Below are 24,619 nucleotides of genomic sequence, written 5' to 3' on the forward strand. Positions count from 1 at the left end.
GTACTCAAAAAATGTATCTCCTTCTTTGATAATGCTAGGTATTATTCTGTACTTTAGTAATGCCAAAATATGACAGTTACCTATGTGAAGGGCTAGACTACAAATGAATAACCAAAGTGTTTGCTCTTTCAAAGGATTCTTTCAGTAACATGGACAGTATGAATCTACCTCGTTAACAAAGATGACAAGCCTGCAGTGCTACTCAAAGAAGTATTTACTTACCAGATTTTATTATATGATAGGTTGAGTTCACGTAATTTTAACAGCTTGTCCACCTTCTCAATCTTCCCTATTAGGTTATGGCTGAGATTCAGTATTTCAAGCTTAGTACATTTTTCCAAATTTTCGATATACTAATTGGAAACAAATGAATAAATGCTTTATACAACAGACGCCTCGACATGAGCTCGACATAGAAGCATATGCATCAGGGGCTGTTCTGATCAGTCACCGGAGACTAGGCCGTTACTGCTCCCCTGGGCAGTACCCTGGTGCGGCTCTCTTTGGTCAGGAGGGGCCACGCTCCTCAAGCTGCCAAACTTTTCTTGCCCTGCAGAAGATGACACTTCGACATACTAAGAAACTGACGACAATTCAGTGAGAAATTTCTCCATGGTCCTTTCCTCCTTCTCCACTTTTCTACGCCTCTCTCTTTCTCCCTTCCTTTCTTCCAAGTTCAACTAAGGTACTCATGTTCTGGCATAATGTCCCCCGTCTCCTCTCCCTGTGTTCTTGAATCCTCAATCTTTCTCTCTCCTGGGTCTTCCCCTCAAGTTTAGAAACAGTCACTATTTGGAATTTCCCTGATGGTCCAGTGGTTAGGACTCTGAGCTGCCAATGCAAGGGGCATGGGTTTGATCCCTGGATGGGGAACTAAGATCCCACATGCCAGGTGTGGCGTGGCCAAAAGACAAAAAATAAAAACAGTCACTATTCAACAGATATTCACTACACACTTGCTACATGCCAGATGTGGCACCAGGCAATGGCAACATACCAGTGCACCAGACAATTCCCCTGTCACTGCAATCTACGTTCAACACACTCAGTTCAGTTCAGTTGCTCAGTTGTGTCCAGCTCTTTGCAACCCCATGGACTGCAGCACGCCAGGCTTTCCTGTCCATCACCAACTCCCGGAGATTGCTCAAACTCATGTCCATCAAGTCGGTGATGCCATCCAACCATTTCATCCTCTGTCGTCCCCTTGCCCTCCTGTCCTCAATCTTTCCCAGCATCAGGGTCTTTTCTAGTGACTCAGTTCTTCACATCAGGTGGCCAAAGTATTGGAGTTTCAGCTTCAGCATCAGTCCTTCCAATGAACACCCAGGACTGATCTCCTTTAGGATGGACTGGTTGGATTTCCTTGCAGTCCAGGGGACTCTCAAGAGTCTTCTCCAACACCACAGTTCAAAAGCAGCAATTCTTTGGCGCTCAGCTTTCTTTATAGTCCAACCCTCACAACCATACATGACTACTGGAAAAACCATAGCTTTGACTAGACAGACCTTTGTTGACAAGGTAATGTCTCTGCTTTTTAACATGCTGTCTATGCTGGTCATAGCTTTTCTTCCAAGGAGCAAGCGTCTTTTAATTTCATGGCTGCAGTCACCATCTGCAGTGATTTTGGAGCCCAAGAAAATAGTCTGTCACTGTTTCCATTGTTTCCATTGAAAACAAGCTCAGTCTCCTTTATGTGATACAAATCACCTCGCACAGAACCTGTTTCCTACCCAGCTTTCACGTTACCACCCTTATTTGCCACCATGTTCTCATAAAAACTGTGTACATCTGCTCACTCTGCAGCCTCCCATTCAGTGTTAGTCACTGGTAAGGCAATACATCTTCCATCCCTACTATGTATTCAAAAAGTTGTCTCCAAGATCACCATTCATTCACCCATTCCAACAAATACTAATCAAACAAGGATTATGTGCCAGGAGCTGTTCTAGGTACTGCAAATATGGAAAAAACGGTGATGAATAAGGAAAACAAGGTTCTTGATTTCACTCACAGGGAAAGCCAATAAACAAATAGAGAAAATAAAGTTTTCAGGCACTGAGGCATACTAACAAGAAGATAACGTGATGTGACAGAATAAAAGCACCAAGGGGGCAGGTTCTGTCTGCTGTGTTCACTACTTAGCACTGGTGCTTGGCGCGTAGCGGCTGCCACATCAGTATCTGTTGAGGGGAAGAATGAGAGGGAGTGACTGAGGAGAAGGTGGCTAACTGCAACTGTGAGGAGACCTCACAGAGAGGAGGTGAGACTCTTATAATAAGCTGGCTGTGTGAATATCTGGAGACAGAGAATACCAGGCAGAAAAACAAACAAACAAACAGCAAAGACCCTAAAAGAATGAAGCTGGTGGGCTTCAAGAATGAAGAGAGGGCTTTTTAAACTGCCAAATCAAACAACTTCTTCCAAGTTTTCATGCTGTTGGATGATGCTGTGACATTTTACAGCACATCTTTTTCTCCTGAAGTTCTTCCTCCTTTGGTCTCCAATCATCACATTCTTGGATCTTCTATTCCAACAGCCCCTTCAGACTTTTTCACTGGGTCTGTCTCTCCCAGACCCACTCACTTTCTTTGATTCCCCCTCAATGTTTCTCCTAATTCCAGGCATTCTTCACACTAACTTCTAAGTTCCCCAAATCAGAAACTAAGCTTATTCACTGCTATATTTATTCCCACAGCCTAATCTAATACCTGGCATATAGAAACCACACAGTAAGGATTTATTAACTTGATATTTCATTTTTACAATCTCTAAACTCCAGGGTGTCTCCTTTTTTCCTATTTAATTACATAAGACATAAATATAGTCCAATAAAAATTTCAAACAAAACATAAAAAGCTCTCTTCATCAGGTCTCCAGTTCAGTTCCTCCACCAAAAAATCTCACTGCTCAAAGGTAACCCTTGTTAACAGACCAGTGTATATACACCCAGACCTTTCTATTCATTAATAAAATATTTTTAATGAATTAAAAAAGTATTTTGAGACCTTACTAAAAATATTTTAGAGTTTGTTTTTTCCATTAAATATACTGGAACATTTTCCCACATTAATACATAGAGTTCTGGGAGTTTTTGTTCTTGTTCTTGTTTTTCAAGAAACTTGATAGTATTTCATGGTATGCGTGCATGCTAAGTCACTTCAGTTGTGTCCAACTCTTTGTGACCCCATGGACTGTAGCCTACCAGGCTCCTCTGTCCATGGGATTCTCCAGGCAGGAATACTGGAGTGGGTTGCCATGCCCTCCTTCAGGGAATTTTCCCGACCAGGGATTAAACCTATGTCTCCTGCAACTCCTGCATTACAGGCAGATTCTTAACCACTGAGCCACCAGGGAAGCCCATTTCATGGTATACTGCACCATAATTTTTAAGCAATTCCCTGTTGACAGACAACTGGTTATTGACAATTTTTCTATTTTAAATAATGCCTAATAAACACTACTCTTCAGATACTTTTGGATACATGTGCAAATATTAATAGACATCAAGGAGTAGAACTGCTGTGTTGGTGAGTATAAACTCAGTAAGTATAAACTTAATTGCTGGATCAAATAAATACATTTGAAATTGCGATAAATACTATCAAACTGTTTTCCTAAAATGCTATACCCATCTATACATCCACTAAGACCAAATGAGAGGATCCATTTCTCACATCTTTCTGAATGCTGAAATAATCTTTTTAATTCTTGTCCATTAGATATACAAGATGGAAAATGGCATCAAACCATTGTTCTATTTCTCATCTCTTTGACATTAATGAAACTGAATATATTTTCATGTTAACAGCCATTTGTAATACTTCTGTGAACAGACTTATCCTCTGCACATTTACCATTTAGTTGTCTCTTTCTAGTGTATCACAGGGGCTCTTTATATTATGCGGATATTGTTACACATGCTAGAAACACTATTTGCCAGCTTGTTGTTTTTCTTTAACTTTTTAAAAGATAATAATTCATTAAACACCACTTTTTAATCTTTATGTAAGCTAAATCTGTCAATATTTTTCTTTGTGGTATTAGGGTCGGTATTCGATTAGAAGGGCCTTCCCAACTCTAAGATTTAAAACTATATGCTTTCCTAACACTTTTATAGCACTTTTGTTGGTTGATTTTTGTTTTGTTTTCATTAAGACTGTCAATCTTCTGGAATTAATTTTTGTGACTGAAGTAGGAGGCATCTAAGTTTCTATTTATTCCAACCAAAAATATTAAGTTGCAAATAATAAAAAAATAATAATAAACAATAAGAAGAAATTATTTTTATTAAAAAAATAAAAATCAAATTTCAATGTACTCATGGTGTATAGTTTATGAATAGAATAAAGTAGTAAACTGTCTAGAGCAGGGATCAGTAACCTTTTTCTGCAAAAGGCTAGATAGTAAATATTTTTTGGCTTTGTGAGGCATATATAGTCTTTTTGACAATCACTTACTTCTCATATTGTAACACAAAAACAGCCACAGGCAATATGGAAATAAATGAGTGTAGCTGTGCTCCAAAAAAGCTTTATTAACAAAAACAAACAGTAGGCCTAATTTGGCGTTTAGACTGTAGTTCGCTGACCCTTTCTAGAGAAAATCAACAACATGTAGAATAACAGGAGGTTATGAATTTGAAGATGTCACATTTTACACTTCTGATGGAGACCTTTCACTAGAAACAATAAAAGATCTGCAACAAATCCAGGAACATTAGAATGAAACAGTACTGTGAATTCCATATACATATTTTTTTTTATTTTAAAGCACAAAAATTAAAATCAATGTCTGTATTCAGAAAGGTTGGTAACCTACCTTAAATTTCTTGCCACCATCTTTGGAAAGTGAAAGGTTCAGAGATTTTATCAAGGCCAAATTTTCCTGTTTAGTAAGTTTTTTAACAAGGGCTTCTGTAATATATCGAACTCCTGCATGTGAATCAGCTTCTGAAGTTATACAAACAGATCATTATCAGAAGAGGAAGACATATATACTTTGAGAAACAAACTGTCCTGATGTTATACAACAACAACAACAATTTAAACCATGCAATTGTAAAAACAGTTGGCTAGTTCTAATTGGAATGTTTAAATAATATTTTACTTTATGTAGCATTTCATAATGATGACAATAAGTTATATTTCATAAATATTAACTGTGTGCAAGCTTTGTATTAAGTACTTGACATTAAAAATGTAATTTGTACAACAAACCTTGGTGATAGACATTACTATTCTTCTTTATAAAAAAATTAGAAAAACAATTTGTTCAAGCTCTTGCAGCTAAAAATGTGCAAATCTAGGACTTGAACCTAGGCAGATGAATCTAAAATTTATACTTTTAAGTACAGGCAGCACTGAGGTTTTCGGCAGCATTTTAATGTTAGTTTTTAAAAAAATATATTGGATTATTTAGTTTTTTGTTTTAAACAATTCTAATCAAGTTAAAAAATACTAGAATTCTTAAAAATTTCCTTTTCCTATTTTTTGTTATGGTAGGAAACTCAAATTTGTTGCTCTTTTAAATATAGGGGATCACAATATATTTTATAGAGCTAAAGTACTAACTTAATGGATAGCATACCCTGTCTCAAGACCTTCCTGGATATTCAATCAGAGCTTATTAAAGCCATGTTAGCACAGCATAGGGAACTCTACTCAATATTCTATAACAGCCCACATGGAAAAGAACCTAAAAAATACATACATATGCATGTGTATATGAATAACTGATTCACTCTGCTGCACATGTGAAACTAACACAGCACTGTAAATCAACTATACTCCAATTTAAAAATTATTTTTAAAAATCCAAGTTAAATTCTACAAAAGCATCCATAAAAAAGAAAATTGTCTCTTGCTTCTTTATGAATCAAAGATAATTAATCCTGGGTTCAGATCCAGGCTGTGGGCCAAAGTTTCCCCATGATTACTTATATGATAAGTTACCATTACATTTATTTTGGTTCAAAATAAAATAATTTTAAAAATTTGGCCCAATCTAGAGAAGAAAATATTCATCAAGTTAGAAATAACAATGTGCCAGTGGGCAGCAAGGGTACAGTACAAACTCAGTGCTGATGGTATTTATTAATAGACACTGATCAGTATTCATCAATAGAATTTGATGACCATGATTTCATGACATAGCAAAGAAATCACAAAAAAGTCTTCTTTGTATTTAATCACAGTAAGTAAATTTCTTAAAAAAAGAACCCATTTTTGAAAACAGATTCCTAGACTGACGGAATGCTTTTAAGAAAAAAATAAAAACCTTGGTGAACGTTCATATGTACGTCCCTGATTTAAGAATCAGTCCATTCACAGACTGGCAGCTTGCCTATAAGCAGACTGGAATAGCCCAGGGATGGACAACATGTCTATACTGAATTAAGGCGCTCCATTCTGCAGTGACCAGATATGCCTTCCCTTCAACCCAGGATGATGGTAAACTGGCATATGAACTTTAAAGCACTCTCCTACCACAGGAAATAAAGCTTCCTCTTTCTGGAAACTCCCTTCTCCTAACCCTTTCAGATGTCTTCACCCTTAACCAGAAGCCTCCATCCTCCATTGTCCTTAGACAATTTCTGTCAAAAACAATGGGTCAAGTTACTAGTAGGATGGATACATGTTATATTTGGACCAAAAATGTAAGTTCAATATTTTCCATTTGTACTTAAAAGAGTATTTGGTGAAATTCACAGATTAAAAAGCATTACCTTTCTGGTCATGGTAGTCCAAAAGCATAGTGTTTTCACCTATAATCTCGACTTGCTCATACCACTGTCTTCCAGAATGAAAAGGCAGAGTCTTGGATTCGTTTAATGGTGAAAGTGACCTAGATCTCATATTGGACGTAAGAGAGGATGGACTAGGAGAGTGAGATGATGGTGGCATCTTTGTTTTGGGAATTTTCTGCTGAGGACCTTTCTTCATTGCAAGAATAAAGCCAGGTAACCATCAAAACCTGTAAGAGTTCCCAGTATATTTAACAAGGTTAATGTTTAGAGCTATCAAAATGATTAGTCTATTTCTAGAATTTTCAAGACTACAAAGTTTCAAATTCAGAAGTTATAGATGCTAGAACCCACACTACTCCAAGCTGATGGAAGCAGACACTATTTCAGACATTGTTAATTACCTTACCAGAGGGAAGAGAGACCTCCAGAGGGTCTTGTACTGACATGTACTCCAGCCAGAAGCCTCATCTGTCATTTTGGTTCTCAGTTTATTGGACCAAAATAGTCACAGTGCCTCTTCTACTTACAAAGAGTTCTAGAGTGCATAGAGCTGGAAATACTTGACAACCAGCAGTATTTCATGCTGATCAGCACTCTCTCCTTCCTGCAACGGTTTCTTCCTCTGGCTTCTGGGACACCACACTGTCCTCCCGTCTTCCTAGCCTCTCCTCAGCCTCCTTCCCTGGCCAAAGCTCGTCTACTCACTCTTTAAAAGTCAGAGATCCTCAGGTCTCCTCTGATCTCTCTCTAAACTTAACTGAGACAATCGAATGTACATGCATGGTTCCCAATGTCACCTTTTTACTGGTATTTATATTTTCAATCCAACATTTCTCTGAGTCCAGACACCTGTTCTCAACTGTCTACCTGATATCCCACTGACATCCTGAATCAACATGTCCAAATTGAACTTTTCCCTCATCCCGCTCATCTTCTTCCCATCCTGTTCCTCCTCCAGCATTCCCTTACTGCAGACAATGCTCTTGGAAATAAGCCAGAAACTGGGAGTCACTTCCTTCTTCCCCTAACCAATCAATCACCAAGTTTTGTCAATTCTACTTTCTAAGTATCTCTCAAATTAGTCCCTTTCTTTCTATCTCCCCTCTCAACCACTCTAACCCACACTCATCAAACTGCTATAACACCTTCTAACTGATTTGTCTACAAGCTCTCTTCCCTTCCTCTTCCATCACTACATTGTGGCCAGAGTGATCTAGTTAAAAAATTAATCTATGGGTCTGTAATAAATGAAATATTTATCATGACCTATGAGATCCCCCATGATGTGATCCTGTCTCTCTAGCCTCACATCTGTCACTAGTTTCCTAGACTCTGGGCTGGACCCACACAGACCTCTGTATCTAATTTCTGGTGTTGTAAATGCTCGCCTTTAGTCTTTCTTTTTTTTTGATCTTTTTAGGAGTTCTCACCATATGGTCTGCATATTAACTTTAGTCAAATAAATAATCTGCAAGTTTTCTCCCACCCTGTGGTTTCCTTTCGACTAATTGATACTGTCTTAAAAAATAAAATCGGCCCCTGGTGGCTCAGACGGTAAAGCGTCTGTCTACAATGTGGGAGACCAGGGTTCGATCCCTGGGTCGGGAAGATCCTCTGGAGAAGGAAATGGCAACCCACTCCAGTACTATTGCCTGGAAAACCCCATGGATGGAGGAGCCTGGTAGGCTACAGTCCGTGGGGTCGCAAAGAGTCGGACACGACTAAGCAACTTCACTTCACTAAGAAATGAAACTATTTATTTTCAGTGTGCTGGGTCTTCCGTTGCTGCTTGGGCTTTTCTCTAGTTGCAGTGCGAGGGCTTCTCATTGGGGAGGCTTCTCTTGTTGTGAAGCCTGGGCTCTAGGGTGCTCTGGCTCCAGTCATGGGGGCTCCTCTGCTCCAGAGCACAGGCTCAGTAGTTGTGGCACATGGGCTTAGTTGCTCTGTGGCACGTGGGATCTTCCTGGTCCAGGAATCAAACCCGTGTCTCCTGCACTGGCAGGCGATTCTTTAGCTCTGAGCCACCAGGAAGGTCCCTATGATACTGTCATTTGATACTCATTTAAAATTTTTAAAGAAACCTAACTGGTCTATTTTTCCTTTTGCCGCCTGTGCCTTTGATGTCATATCCAAGAAATCACTGCCAAATCCAGTGGTATTAGGTAGAAGTCCAAATTCAGACAGAGTGCTAGCTGGAGTAATGATGAGAATCAGTTCTTCTCTCAAATTAACTTGTAAGTCAAATCACACAATTAATCTAGTAGAATTTATGTTCCATGAAAGTAGCGCTATTATTCACTGATGTATTCCAGGCCAAGAACAGAGCCTAGAAGATGGTACATAATTACTATTTATTGAATGAATTGTTCATAAAGAACCTAGAAACAATAAAATGCTATTTAATAATTCAACAAAAGGCTGTCTTCATGAGCAGTATCAGTCCTTAATATCAAGAGTCCTAACATACAAGTTAGGTTTATGCAAAAAACATTTTCATGATATACAACTGCTCTTATAAGTACATTGCAAAAATTATAAATCTGGCAATCTTTTAGACCAAAAGATGTTATAAGATGCATAGGTCTTGAACAAGCTGCATTAACAATGATTCTACTTTGCTCAATATCCATAATCTCCCATACCCTCACTACTGAAGATGTGAAGTGTGTGTATGTGTTAGTCACTCAGTCGTGTCCAACTCTTTGCAAACCCATGGACTGCAGCCCACCAGACTCCTCTGTCCATGGGATTCTCCAGGCAAGAATACTGCAGTGGGTAGCCATTCCCTTGTCCAGAGGATCTTCCCTGCATTTCAGGCAGATTCTTTACCAACTGAGCCACCAGGAAAGCCCTAAAGTGTGAAGACAAAACAGAAACTATTTTTTAGAAAAGTAATCTGCAAGCCAAAGTTTTTGGATAGCTCAAATCCTAATGCCAGGGACTTTGCCAGCTGTCCAGTGGTTAAGTTTCCATGCTTCCAATTCAGGGGCTGTGGGTTCAATCCCTGGTCAGGGAACTAAGGTCCCACAGGCTGTGTGAGGCATGGCCAAAAAAATAATAATAAAATAAAAACAGGAAGGAAGGAAAGGAAATAAAAATAAATGGTAGCTTTCAAAAACATTTTAATTTTTTTGAAGGAAAAACAGAAAATTTAATAAACGAAAGCATCACTGAACTCACGATCTAGTGTCTTAAGCTGACTAGTTTGAAGGTAACAAAAACCTGCTAAATTTTTTAAAAAAGTGATTATTATTTCACAGGTATACAGTACAACAAGGCCAACTGCCTTGTTCCAACCAACCATCCAGATCACCTTAAACTGCAAATCTAAGTCTTTACTTTCTCTTTCATTTTTTCATGTCAAATCATCCACAAAGGTCAGAAAAGCTTCCCTCAATTCACACAACTGCTACTGATGTCTTAACCACAAAGCTTCAGGACCTAATTTCACAAGTGTGGCAAACAATTTCTATCTTAACATTCTGCCAAGGCAAAAGTCTCTCAGTAATACACCTCATTCTGTGTTAGATTACACTGGTGCTCTCTTTCTAAGTAATGATATACTCAAGCTTGAAAAGAGCTAAGACACATATGCTTTAATAACACAATTTTATTCATTCCTGAATTAAATACAATTTTCATAAGGGCAAGGGACTTAAGAAATAAAAGAGGAGCGGTAGAGGGCCCAGTTCCCACTTCCATATGTCTCTCTCTGTCTCACAGCATGATATAAAATTATAAAATTAGAATGAGAGTATGCTACATGCTACAGAGATATGCTTTATACACATTTTTAGTTTCTTGGTTTAAAAATGCACATACATCCTACATTTTTATGCAACACAATTATTTTGTGCCCTGCACCTAAGTCTTATCTTTAACTTCTGAAAATATTGAACCATCCTGAATTCCTCTCACAACATCCTAATGACCAAGGCTCTTTGGGCCTCACTAGAATATTATGAGATCTCTCTTGATTAGAAAAACTCTGCCTTACTCAATAAAAGAGTTAAAGAAATATATTAGAATGGATTCCAGAAGTCAAAATCAACTCCTTCCTTTAATGAATTGTAACCTGAAAGATTAAATGATGGTTCTGAAGTCACAGTGCATTCCCAGACCCCCTCCCTGGGTCACCATAGCTCCTGTAAAGTCTAGACATATGATCTCACAGAATAGCTAACTCAGTAAAATGGGCTTAGGGATTTACTGTGCTTGAGAAAGGATACCTGGCAGTAGTAAAATCTTGAACCACGGTTTTAAGAGAGAGAGCGAGCGATGTTGCTTGACCAAGGCTGTAGTTTGCAATTATATAAACAATAGAAAGACCGAGCAATAGAAAAGAGAAGACAGAGATGAGAGGCAGGGCTAGTGTGTGTGAAGCGGCAGGATAAACTGAAATCAAAACAAGCAAAACAAGTCCAGAGCTGGAGACACATTTTGAAAACCCAGACGGTAAGTCTGCAGAATAAAAGAAAGCCACTAGAATGATGTGATAATCAAAATCATATGATCAAGCATCCCGTCCTTCTCAGACTCAGAAACTTGCCTTGATCTAACAAACCCCTCCACCACAGCTTAGTAGAGTCTACACCTTCACCTCTATCCAGCCTTTCCTAAGATTCCATCATCTCTGATCTTTTCCAAATGAGGCAGACGCCAGTAATTCCCAAATCTTCCATCTCTCTTCCCAGATACTCCAATAAGCAAATATCCATCCCCATTTCTTGACCTCCATATCCCTCTCCATGGTACCCCTTAGCCCTTTAATCACATCTCAGTACTTTCCCTATAATTCGACTTCACCCCATACCCTCTGATCCATTTAAACACTCTTATTCTCCAACTAGTCCTTTCAAATATCCTGACCCCTATTCCTCACCAACAGCAATTCTCCCATTCCATGCTCGTCAACCTTTGCCTCCCACCCTTTCATCCCATTCTGACTGCCAAGTCTTCCCACAAATTCTCTTCCCTAACACTGTACTAGTCTTCTCCATTTCTCTATAGTTCTTTCCAGTGTCCTGCCTCCACATTTCTGTATTCATCCTGATTTCCCAAACTGCTCATCACAGCAAATATTCTGACATCCTAATTCACTCAAATTAGGCTTCTAATTATCCCCTCTTCACACAAAATACTCAAGTCTCCATCCAGTCCACTTCATCTCAACCCAACTGGCTACTTGCCTCTCCCTTCTAACACCCTGGCATCTGTGTTCCTCTGTGTCCCATTAACATCCTGAGCTTTCCTCTCACATCTCTCTCCATGCTACTCAGGTATGGGGGGGGGAAAGCTTCCCAAACCTTCCCATTAGTTTATTTTTTTTTCAGTCATTCGATTTTATTCCGCAACTTTAAGGCACTAAGAACTGTGCTAGGCTCTAAGAATACAGGGCCGAGAGGGCAGGGCTACCACACTCAAAACACACAACAGGATCAGGTCTCTGACCCAAATAGCATCCTTCACAACACCTTAAAGTTAGAATTAAATGATTATTTGTGAAACAACTTGATTATTGCTTGTTCCTCCTTCTAGAGTTTAGGCTACAAGACAGTAGAGGCTATATTGTTTGGTGCACAGTAAGTATTTGTTGAATGAGTGAAGAAAGGACTGTGCTAAGCACTCTAAAGACATTACCAAACAAATTCTCAGATAATGTATATTATAATTATTAACCTCATTTATAAGTGACAATGTATCGCTAAGAATTAAGAGCTTGAGCTCTACAACTAAGTCTGAGTTCAAATGTTAATTTTCCACTTTCTGTGTGACATAGGCAAATTACTTAACCTCTCTGACCCACAGTTTCATCACTTTTAAGATGAGAATGATGACCTCGTTCAAGTTATTTTAAATCAGTTAATGGGAAAGACTAAAGGACGTAAAACTGAATCTGGCACACAAGGTACACGCAAAAGTAATTAGCGAGTATTTTTACAGAGAAAACATATGCTAAGGAAGGTTAAGAACCAAGCCCAAATCTCACAGACGTTCAGTAGCACAGGTGGCAGAATCAAGACGTGAAGCCAAGCTTTGACTTGAAAATACACCTGTCCCTTAAGCATTATACGACAAAGTATTTGCTCTTCCCTTTCTTTAAGCTTTTCTTCCCCATATCCTAACTCTCCTTTTTCTCCATATACTGGATTCCGCTTGACTTCAGGACGCCCGTCAGGGTACCCGAACCATCCTGTATCCCAGTCACTCCCCGCAGACACTGGCACACCTGCTCCCCACTCCGCTCGGCAGCGGGACCCTACCTTTCACTCGCCGAACCCCCGCGTCCACACCTCCCCACACTCTGGTCCTTCACCCCAAAGCCCCTACCCCGTCACCTCCTCACTTCTTATCCAAACCTCCCTCCATCTTCGTCCTCCCGCCCCACGCCGGTTCCGGGCCCTCCCCTCCTTCCCATCCAATCCCAATACCCAGGCACACGCCCCCGCCCCGAATCCATCCCTCGCTGGGTCCAGGCCTTCCCGCCTTCGACGCTGGTCCCCACCCGCTCCGCCTGGAGGCCGGAGAACGGCCTAGACCAGGCCTGGCACTCACCACGAAGGAGCGGGGCAGAGCAAGCCAGCCGGGCGAGGCCAGGCGGAGGGGGGCCGGTAGTTCCCTTCAGGCGCCCAGCGGCGCGGCAGCCATTTTGTTATGTTGTGCCGGTTGCCGTGGGGCCGTGCGCGCCGCGTGGGCGGAGCCTGCCGCGGTCACGCCCCTCCCCGGAGCTTGGGGGCGGGACCAGGCTTCCCGCCTCTTAGTTAGCCAGGCCCGCGGGCGCGCAAAGGCGCGTGGGAGCCCGCGCGAGGCGAGATTTCCTGCTGCAGGCGGCGAGAGGTCCCGCTGTTTTCTCTGAGGCGAAGCGGCCGACTTCTCCTGCTCAGGCCTTGACACGCTCCGCGGGGGCTGGGCCTGAGGACGACCTGAGATACCGATGTAGCTGTGTCACCAAGCCCCCGCATTTCCATTGCTGGCCGTCTGGCTTTGACGGTGTGTGCCTCGCCTCACACTCCTTCGCACGGCCCGTTTCTGAGGCGAATGCTCTTCGTCAGGGTCCAGACAGGCCAGACGTAGATGAACCTCTGAGGGAACGCAGTTTAGGCTTCAGATGCCCCCGAGGTGACGGGAATGGGAGCAGCCTGGGAGTCCTAACTGAGAATAGTCCTCAGGTTGTGACAGGGAAGCCAAACTAAGAAACAGTTGAAGAAACGTCGGCTGTGGCTTTCCTGAAAGGGCTGCATTTCACCACATACTCTTAACACATAGTTTAAGAGAATTTAGCACTTACTATGCGGAATGCTAGGGAAATACGGTGAATTCTTTTTTAAAAACGTGGTCTCTAAGGACACCTTTCCTCTATTCCAGCTTCCCATTTCCCAGCTGGTACCCTGGACTCACCATCAGAGGTTGCACCATCTCCAAAAACCGCCAAAGTAGGCACTACCTCTCCTTTACCACAATTCTACAATCTTAACAACTCGTTTGGAAGACCCCCTCCTAGCACAATTCCTTTCCTTGTGACCTCGAATCCCTTGTTCTTACCAGTTTTCCATAATCAGTTCCTTCCTTTCTTCAGACTTCGTGGCCTATCAGTGTAACACTGTTAAGAATTCCCTCTTTCTGTACCTCAGTTTCCTCCTCTATGAAACAGGATAATCCTACCCACTTCCTGATAGTTATAAAAGTTAGTGCATGTGGAAGAGTTCTAAGTTCTTTCTTATGTCCTGTAATAAGTTCTCAGTATGTTTTACTTACTTTAGTATTAGGCAAAGTTTTCCCAGAGGAAATGATGCCTTATCCTTAAGTCTTGGAAGAACCAAAGAACTTAGTCAAGGATTATGGGAGTGGGGAAAAATTTGCTTGGCAAAGGGAGCAACTTGTGCAAACCCCAGGAGGAACGGGGATAAGGAGCTTGGCAATGAGCTGACGTTAAATAAATCAGGATGGCAGCCAAAAATCTGGAGTGCAGAAGCTAAAGCAAGAAGAGGGGCCTTATTATGAACCATTTTAAGCACTTATAATTTTTCTGAAAGGCAGAGATGGATTCAGGAATCAGAAGTTCAGGTAGTTGTCAACAGGGGGCGCCATTCACATTCACGTTTAAGTGAATGATGCTTCTTTTCCCCCAACTAGTATTTAAGCTACACAGGAGACCCTTTGAGCTCTAGAAAAGTCAAAGTTCATGAAAAGCCCCACATTTTAAATTGAAAGGAAGATCTATCCTTTTTTTAAAAAAAATTCTAAGCTCAGATGATACTAGTTTGGAATGTGTACATTGCTGACTGTCAGTTCTATTATTTTTTGTTGTTTTGTTCTGACACTTGTTTTTTTTTTTTCTTCTCCTTTCCGACAGAGAATTGTATTTATTGTGTCACTTCACTGCTATACCCCGTAAAGTCTGTAATGATATTCAGGTAGGATCCATTATCAAATCATGGTATGCTGGTGTAGTTCATTATCAATCTAATAAGTAGCTGTAGAAAATATACACAAAGTCCAGAGAATGGTCAGTCAGTCAGTTCAGTCGCTCAGTCATGTCCGACTCTTTGTGACCCTGTGGAATGCAGCACACCATGCCTCCCTGTCCATCACCAACTCCCGGAGTTTACTCAAACTCATGTCCATTGAGTCAATAATGCCATCCAACCATCTCATTCTCTGGCATCCCCTTCTCCTCCTGCCTTCAGTCTTTCCCAACATCAGGGTCTTTTCGCATCAGGTGGCCAAAATTTGGAGAACCAGTGTCCCAAACCAAAGGACTGAGTGTCCATATAAAACTTTCCCAGATTCTTTTCAATAGGTTTATGGAAAGAGAGAAATAGAGGGAATCTCGGGTTCAGTTGTATCGCCTAGCTAAACTTCAGTTTACAGTTTAGAAATGATAAGGCTCTAATGTTTAGTCATTGGCTGAAGCAGGGCAAAGGCTAACAGAGTTTTGCCAAGAGAACGCACCTGTCATAGCAAACACCCTCTTTCAACAACACAGGAGAAGACTCTACACATGACACCACCAGATGGTCAATAACAAAATCAGATTGACTATATTCTTTGCAGCCGAAGAGGGAGAAGCTCTACACAGTCAGCAAAACCAAGACCGGGAGCTGACTGTGGCTCAGATCATGACTCCTTATTGCCAAATTCAGACTTAAATTGAAGAAAGTAGGGAAAACCACTAGACCATTCAGATATGACCTAAATCAAATCCTGAAGTGACAAATAGATTCAAGGGGTTAGATCTGATACACAGAGTGCCTGAAAAACTGTGGGTGGAGGTTCAAGACGTTGTACAGGAGGCAGTGATCAAGACCATCCCCCCAAAAAAGAAATGCAAAAAGGCAAAATGGTTGTCTGAGAAGGCCTTACAAGTAGATGAAAAAGGAAGCAAAAGGCAAAGGAGAAAAGGAAAGATATACCCATCTGAATGCAGAGTTCCAAAGAATTGCAAGGAGAGCTAAGAAAGCCTTCCTTGGTGATCAATGCAAAGAAACAGAGGAAAACAATACAATGGGAAAGACTAAAAATCTCTTCAAGAAAATCAGAGATTCCATGGGAATATTTCATGCAAAGATGGGCACAATAAAGGACAGAAATGATATGGACTAAGAGAAGCAGAAGGTATTAACAAGAGGTGGCAAGAATACGCAGCAGAACTATACAAAAAAGATCTTCATGACCCAGATAACCACGATGGTATATCACTCACCTAGAGCCAGACATCCTGGAATGTGAAGTTAAGTGGGCCTTAGGAAGCGTCACTACGAACAAAGCTAGCGGAGGTGATGGAATTCCAGTTAAGCTATTTCAAATCCTAAAAGATGATGCTGTGAAAGTGTTGCACTCAATATGCCAGCAAATTTGGAAAACTCAGCAGTGGCCACAGGACTGGAAAAGGTCTGTTTTCATTCCAATCCCAAAGAAAGGCAATGCCAAAGAATGTTCAAACTATTACACAGTTGCACTCATCTCACATGCTGGCAAAGTAATGCTCAAAATTCTCCAAGCCAGGCTTCAGCAGTATGTGAACCAAGAACTTCTAGATGTTCAAGCTGGATCTAGAAAAGTCAGAGGTACCAGAGAACAAATTGCCAACATCTGTTGGATCATCAAAAAAGCAAGAGAGTTCCAGAAAAACATCTACGTCTGCTTTATAGACTACGCTAAAGCCCTTGACTGTGTGGATCACAACAAACTGGGAAATTCTTCAAGAGACGGGAATACCAGACCACCTTTCCTGCCTCTTGAGAAATCTGTATGCAGGTCAAGAAGCAACAGGTAGAACCAGACATGGACTGGTTCCAAATTGGGAAAGGAGTACTTCAAAGCTTTATATTGTCACCCTGCTTGTTTAACTTATATGCAGAGTGCTTCATGCAAAATGCCAGGCTGGATGAAGCACAAACTGGAATCAAGATTGCCAGGAGGAATAACAATAACCTCAGATATGCAGATGACACCACCCTTATGGCAGAAAGCGAAGAACTGAAGAGCCTCTTGATGAAAGTGAAAGAGGGGAGTGAACAACCTGGCTTAAAACTTATCATACAAAAAACTAAGATTATGGCATCTGGTCCCATCATGGCAAATATATGGGGAAACAATGGAAACAGTGAGAGACTTTACTTTCCTGGGCTCCAAAATCACTGCGGATGAAATTAAAAGACATTTGCTCCTTGGAAGAAAATCTATGACCAACCTAGACAGCATATTAAAAAGCAGGGACATTACTTTGCTGACAAAGGTCTGTCTAGTCAAAGCTACAGTTTTTCCAGTAGTCATGTATGGATGTGAGAGTTGGACCATAAAGAAAGCTGAGTGCTGAAGAATTGATGCTTTTGAATTGTGGTGTTGGAGAAGGCTCTTAAAAGTCCCTTGGACTGCAAGGAGATCAAACCAGTCAATCCTAAAGGAAATCAGTCCTGGATATTCATTGGAAGGACTGAGGCTGAAGCTGAACCTGCAATAATTTGGTCTCCTGATTTCAAAGAACTGACTCATTGGAAAAGACCCTGATGCTGGGAAAGATTGAAGGCAGGGGGAGAAGGGGACGACAGAGGATGAGATGGTTGGATAGCATCACCAACTCGACGGACATGAGTTTGAGCAAGCTCTGGGAATTTGTGACGGACACGGAAGTTTGGTGTGCTGCAGTCCATGGGGTCACAAAGAGTCAGACATGACTGAGCGACTGAACTGAGCTGAACTGAACTGAACTGAGGGTTTCTGAAAAGAATGTGGCCTCAGCTTAAAAGCTAAGGTGGGGCTTGAAGGCATTAATAGTTGGAGGCTGTCAGTGAATATACCCCTTGCAACTGATGGCAAGTTCATTACTCATGGGAAATCTGAGCAGCCCATCACCATGACTGCCACGCTGTTTTGACCACTGAAGACACTGCTCTGTTGCCAGAATGCACAAGGTATGTGCTGAGGGTGTAAATAAGTACCTGATGGCTGGGGTGCTTTAGTTGTACTGTGGGAGGAGTCTCCTGAACCAGGAGGTCCTGGCCCTTGTCATTTTTTCTTTTTTTTTTTCCAGTTTTAGGATATATGATTGACTGTCTTGTCATTGTTAATGCTAATCACCACTGTAACCAATTAAAAACCATACTACTGAGGTCTTGTCTCTTAATGCCCTTTGAAGATTTGTGCATTTTTAGCCAGGCTGTTATTAGGGTTTCATGGGACTCAAGCATGAGTCTATTGACGCTGAGTCCAAGGAAAGTCAGAAGGCCAGACAGTGAGCTATTATCAGAATTATCTTCCCAGCTCTGTGTAACTCAATGCAGGAGCTTGAATTCCTCCTAATTCTCTCTTATAATGACTTCTAAAGATCTCCTTAGTAATTAGGCCTTTGATGGCCTTCACTTAGAGTGACACTTAGGTTCTGGCTCGTAGGTTTAAAGGATAAAGTGAGAGAGACCAAACTGAATCTTAGGAGATGATCCCTTAGTATTCCCCTATAATCCTTCCCCTTATTGAATATTGAAAATAATGTCTCCTCTTTCATTTGTGACTTTAGCAATTTGAGTCTTCTCTTTTTTCGTAAAGAGCTTAGCTAAAACTGTTAGTTTTGTTGATCTTTTCAAAGAACCAGCTTTGGTTAGGTTGATTTTCTCTATTGTTTTTCTACTCTTTTGTTATAATTCAAGTTGATATGCTGCATTTTCATTTTTATTCAGTTCAAGAAATTTTCTTTCTTTCTTCTTCTTCCTCTTTTTTTTTTTTTTTTTTTTGCCAATTGGCATGCAGGATCATAGTTCCCTGACCAGGGATCCAATCCATACCCCCTGCAGTGGAAGCATGGAGTATTAACCACTAGACTCCAGGGGAGTCGCTCTACTCTTTATTTCATTAATTTCCACTCTAATCCTTATCATTTATTACCTTCTGCTTGCTTTGTATTGGTTTACTCTTCTCACTGTCTTAAAGTGGAGATTAGGTTTTTGCTTTGAGATCTTTTTTCCTTTATAATGTAGGCATTTATAGCACAAAATTTTCTGCTAAGTGCTGCTTTAGCTGTATCCCATGTTTTGGTATGTTGTGTGTTTCATTGTCATTCTTCTAAAACTATTTTCTAATTTCCCTTGTAATTTCTTCTTTGACTCATTGGGTTTTTTTAGGAATGCTTTGTTTAATTTTCACAGATTTGGAAGTTCCTCAAATTCATTTTGTCACTACCTGCTGGTGCTGCTGCTAAGTCGCTTCAATCGTGTCCTACTCTGTGTGACCCCAGAGACGGCAGCCCACCAGGCTCCCCCATCTCTGGGATTCTCCAGGCAAGAACACTGGAGTGGGTTGCCATTTCTTTCTCCAATGCATGAAAGTGAAAAGTGAAAGTCAAGTCGCTCAGTCGTGTCTGATTCTTAGCGACCCTATGGACTGCAGCCTACCAGGCTCCTCTGTCAATGGGATTTTCCAGGCAAGAGTACTGGAGTGGGTTGCCATTTCCTTCTCCACATTAATATTTAATTTTACTCAATTGTGATCAGAAAAAATTTGTTTTTTCAGTCCTTTTATACTAATTGAGGCTTGTCTTGTAGCCTAGCATATGACCTATCCTGGAGAATGTTTCATGTGCACTTGAAAAAAAAATATATTCTGTTCTTTTGGAATAAGATGTTTGTCTACCAGGTCTAGTTGATTTATGGTGTTGTTCTAGTCTTTTTCTTTGTTGATCTTTTACATAGCTTTTCTATTCATAACTGAAACTATTATTGTTGAAAATTTCTGTTTCTCCCTTCAACTGTCCATTTTTGCTTCACATATTTTGGAGCTCTGGTGGCAGGTATATATATATGTTTATAATTGTTATATCCTCCTGATGGGTTGATTCTTCTGTTCTTATAAAAATCCCTCTTTATCTCTAGTAATTTTTTAAGTTTCAAAGTCTGTTTTGTCTAACATAGTATAGCCACTCCAATTTTCTTATATTAATAGTTGCTGTTTGCATGATATATCTTTCCCCGTCCTTTTACTTTCAACCTATTTTTATCTTTGAACCAAAATTGTATGTATATCCTGTAGATAGCATGTAGTTGAATCTTATTTTTTATTTGCCTGACAGTTTCTAGCTTTTAATTGTACAATTTAAGTTATTCTTTTATTATTATAATTGATATACCTTGATTTATAGCTGCCATTTTATTTTTTTATTTTTGTTTCATTTCTTTTTTCTTTCTCTATTCCTCCTTCAGCTTTCTTTCACTTTAAATGAATATTTTGACTCTTTAAGTATTTTCTAGTTTTAGCATTTTAATTAACTCTTTTAAAAAAAACTTTTTTTTAACGATTACTCTATGGCTTACCATATACACCTTAACTTATACAAATCTTCATATTTGTACTTAATCTAATGCCAGTTAAACATAGAAATGTTACTCCACAGAAATAGCTTTACTTCCTCTTTCCCCATTTTTGTGCTATTATTATAGTACTTACTACTTGCTTATATGTTACTAACACACCCAGTGATTTGTTATTATTGTTACCTTATATAATTTAAATGTATTAAAGAAGCTGACAAAAGAAAGGAGAGCACATAAATATTTGTAGAATATATTGTGTTTACCTTCCACTTAGATTTGATTTTTCTGTAAAAAGTACTCATCACTCTTAAAATGTGTTATTTAATCTTTTACATGGCTATTATTATTTATCATATATATAGAAGAGGTTATAAAATTTAAATACAGCTTAAAGAATAATAACATAATGAATACTTGCATATCTGCCACCCACATTAAGAAACAAATGCTCTCTTTGTAACCCCAATGTACCCATCCCCTATATCATTTCCCACCCTTTTTCCCAAAGAAAGATGACTTTTATATTAATAATTCTGACTTTTATTTTAATAATTACTTTGCTTTTCTCTATAGTTTTTCCAAGTATATATTTATCCTTAATTAATATAATGTTTGGACTTCCCTGGTGGTTCAATGGCAAAGAATCTGCCTGTCAATGCAGGAGACATGTGTTCAGTCCTTGGGTCAGGAAGATCCCCTGTAGAAGGAAATAGCAGTCTTCTCCAGTTTTCTTGCCTGGGAAACCCCATGGACAGAAGAGCCTGGCTGGCAAACTACAGTCCATGGGGTCGCAAAAGAGTCAGACATGACTTACTGACTTAACAACAACAACACCACATATAATATTTAGCTTTGAATAACTGAGTAGAAAGCCTTAAGGAAAAGTCAAGATTGCCATTATTAGGATCCCTAAAGTGGATAGGTGAATAGTTTCTGGATAAAACAACCTTGTTTTATCTCTTGAGAGTATATAGGAACTGCTTCTTAGGATGTCAGTGTACATGCTCACATAGTAAGAACAGAAATCATGGCAACTAGGCGTCTGATAGGGAGTAGTGTGGGTCAGGAGCAAAAAGCAGGAATTTCAACAGAATGTGATTGGTGGTGGTGGTGGTGGTTTAGTCGCTAAGTCGTGTCCAACTCTTGCGACCCCTATGGACTATAGCCCGCCAGGCTCCTCTGTCCATGGGATTTTCCAGGCAAGAATACTGGAGTGGGTTGCCATGCCCTTCTCCAGAGAATGTGATTAAAACAAGCCAAGTACAAATAGGAACCTAGGTCAGACTCAAGTGGGCATTCGTACCTCAAGTTAGAAAAATGATATAAGAGCAACATAAATCTAGGTCCTTTGAGTCCCGGTTGCTTCAAGTGTTTGGGTTTTCCTATAAATCTTGCGTACTGCTGTCATCAAGGATTTTCCCTTCATTATCCTACTGAGAAATCCTTTTGTCTCCCTCTTGCATTGGACCTTCTATTACGTGTATCCCATATCTCTATTCTCTTGGTTTATTCTCTTATTTTGGTAGAGCACATTCTCTACCTCTCTTTGGTAGTGGCACATTTGCATAGGGTTACAGAAGGAAAAATTTTTTTCTAAATCTTGCATTTTTAAAAATGTCTTTGTTCTTACAGTTGATGGATAGTTTGGTTGAATATAGATTTCTACATTAGAAATAAGTTTCCTTTAGAACTTTGAAGATATTACTTCATTGTCTTCTTCTGAAAAGCCCAAATCTTTCTCCATTCTAACTCCTAATCCTTTAACTCCTACTCCTTTATATGTCACCTCTTTCCTTCTCTCTCTCTCTCTCTGGAAACTAGTAGGATCTATTTTTCTGTTCTCAGTGTCTCAAAAGTTTCAAATGATGTGCCTTGGCATCAATATATATTCATTGTTCTGCTTGGCGCTTGGAAGGTTTTTCTAATCTAACAACTATGTCCTTCTGTTCTTAAATTTTTTTCTTTTTATTTTATTGATGAAAGTTCCCTCCAAAAAAAAAGAAAGTTCCCTCCATTCTTTTCTGTTCCCTTTCTGGAGCTCCCATTTTTCATGCTAGACCTCCTGACGTGGTCCTCTAATCATCTTATCCTTATTTCTCTTACTTACCATCCCTTTGTCTTTTTGCTTTAATTTTTTCTTGGAAGATTTACTCTACTTTATCTTCCAAAGTTTTCTGTTTGTGCTGTCCTGTTTTTCATATCAAGGAGCTCATTTTGTTTCTGAATGTTCCTGTTAAGAGTATCCTATTCTTGCTTCATGGATGTAATATATCTTCACAAGAATGTTACGTCTTGTTTGTTTTGTGGAAAGGGTAATAGTCTCCTTCACTTTGCATAAGCTATATTTCCTCCAAGATTTTCCCCTCCTTAATTTTGGGGGGAAATTTTATGTTAACAAATTTATGTTAGAGGCTTTTTTCAATTGACATCTGACAATTTTTCATTGTTTGCTCTGTTGTGGTAGAGGAGATCTTTAGAAGTTCAGTTGGGATGTATTAAATTTAAGATGCTAATTAGATTGCCAAGTAGAGATTTTAAGTAAGGCAGCAGATAGTCAAGTGGAGGTTTTGAGTAAGGCAGGTAGAAGAGGGCTACAGGGAATGAAATTTAGTTGTATTGGTGTACAGAGATGGTATTGAAATCCATGCCATTAAATGAGATTGCCTGTCAGTAAATGTATGTAGGAAAAGATTTTAAGAAAGACCAGAACCCTGGAGCAAACCAACATTTAGAAGGAGAGTTTCTCACTAGAGATATCAATTTGGAAGTCATCATTAGAGAGATGGTATTTGAGGTAATATCTTTATGAGGGAAGTCGAGGGAATTACAGTTTGCAATGTTAATTTAAAATAGTCAAACAGCTCAAGTGAAGAGCCTGCTGAATTCTGTATCTTTGATAGGAGCATAAGCAAGTACTTTCCTCATTCTCCCTTAAATACTAAACCACACAGCAGCAACCCACTGATTCCCAACCCGGGGTTACTTTGCCCCGGGGACTTTGGTAACGTCTGAGACACTTTGTTTTCATGACTGGGAAGGGTCTACTGACACCTAATGGTATCGGGTATGCTGCTAAAGAGCCTCCAATGCACAGGGCAACCACCACAATACGTAATTCAGCCTCAGATGTCAGTAGTGCTATGATTGAGGAAGTCTGAGATAACCTCAGTTGTTATCATTTTTTTGTTCATTGTTATTATCATAGTTTTGTTTATTTGTCACAAGTGGGGAGGAGGGGAATCTCCCTCCTCAGTATTAGGGAATGACAAATGTTTGTGGCCTATTTCAGTACTGTGTAAATAGTACTGAAAATAGTGTGAAATTTGACCAGAAGCTCTTTTGGCTCCATATCTTTGTCACTGTGTTTGTTTCGTCTTAGTTATAGTTTAAGTCCATGCATGGGACTGCATACAAAACAAGAAACACATTGTCTTCTTGTGACCAAAGTTTTGAAGTTTGTGTGAGCAGAGTTGGCATATATTAAATATGACCTTGAAATAAAATGTTTTTCCCTTTGCATGGCTTCAGTTACAGAGCCAATTGGCCAAAAATTAAAATACATCTGCAGTCACTCTCACCAGAGTTGAGAGTGTTTCTGACTCTCGGTGTGAAGATGTTCTGCACTGAATTGATGCCGGACTTACCAGTTTTACCAGTTGCAATCTGAAAATCCTTTACATTAAATCTTTTTAGTATACTTTTGCTTAGTAATTGTCTTATCATTGTTCCTGCTTGATATGGTTCAGGACTCAGTGGTTCAAATACTAGCCTACTGGTCCCAGTTTAGAAGACGGTCTTGCAACAGCATACATGTCAGCGGCATCAGTTCCATGAGAATGTTCATTCACTACTCAAACAATTCCATTATTACAATTACCAGCAAAATGATGACACCTTGCTTTATGGCAGTGAGACTCCTACTTAACAAACACTATCAAAATCTTATGCTTTTATGTAGATCATTTTTTTTTCCATTTATTTTTATTAGTTGGAGGCTAATTACTTTACATCATTACAGTAGTTTTTGTCATACATTGAAATGAATTAGCCATGGATTTACATGTATTCCCCA

General features: G+C 39.7%; 1 protein-coding gene across 1 annotated transcript in view; it reads right to left on the reverse strand.

The window, feature by feature from the left end:
- The window catches only part of CNTRL (centriolin), an 81,392-nt gene extending 67,975 nt beyond the window's left edge, over positions 1 to 13,417 (reverse strand). The window contains 5 exon segments of the mRNA XM_070459180.1: positions 223 to 353; positions 4,819 to 4,949; positions 6,725 to 6,972; positions 9,388 to 9,596; positions 13,301 to 13,417. Coding sequence (XP_070315281.1) covers positions 223 to 353; positions 4,819 to 4,949; positions 6,725 to 6,941 — 479 coding nt within the window. The 5' untranslated portion in view covers positions 6,942 to 6,972; positions 9,388 to 9,596; positions 13,301 to 13,417.
- Between the last annotated feature and the right edge of the window lie 11,202 nt (positions 13,418 to 24,619).

Source organism: Odocoileus virginianus, chromosome 31, assembly GCF_023699985.2.
Source record: "Odocoileus virginianus isolate 20LAN1187 ecotype Illinois chromosome 31, Ovbor_1.2, whole genome shotgun sequence".
In the NCBI taxonomy this organism is placed as follows: Eukaryota; Metazoa; Chordata; class Mammalia; order Artiodactyla; family Cervidae; genus Odocoileus; species Odocoileus virginianus.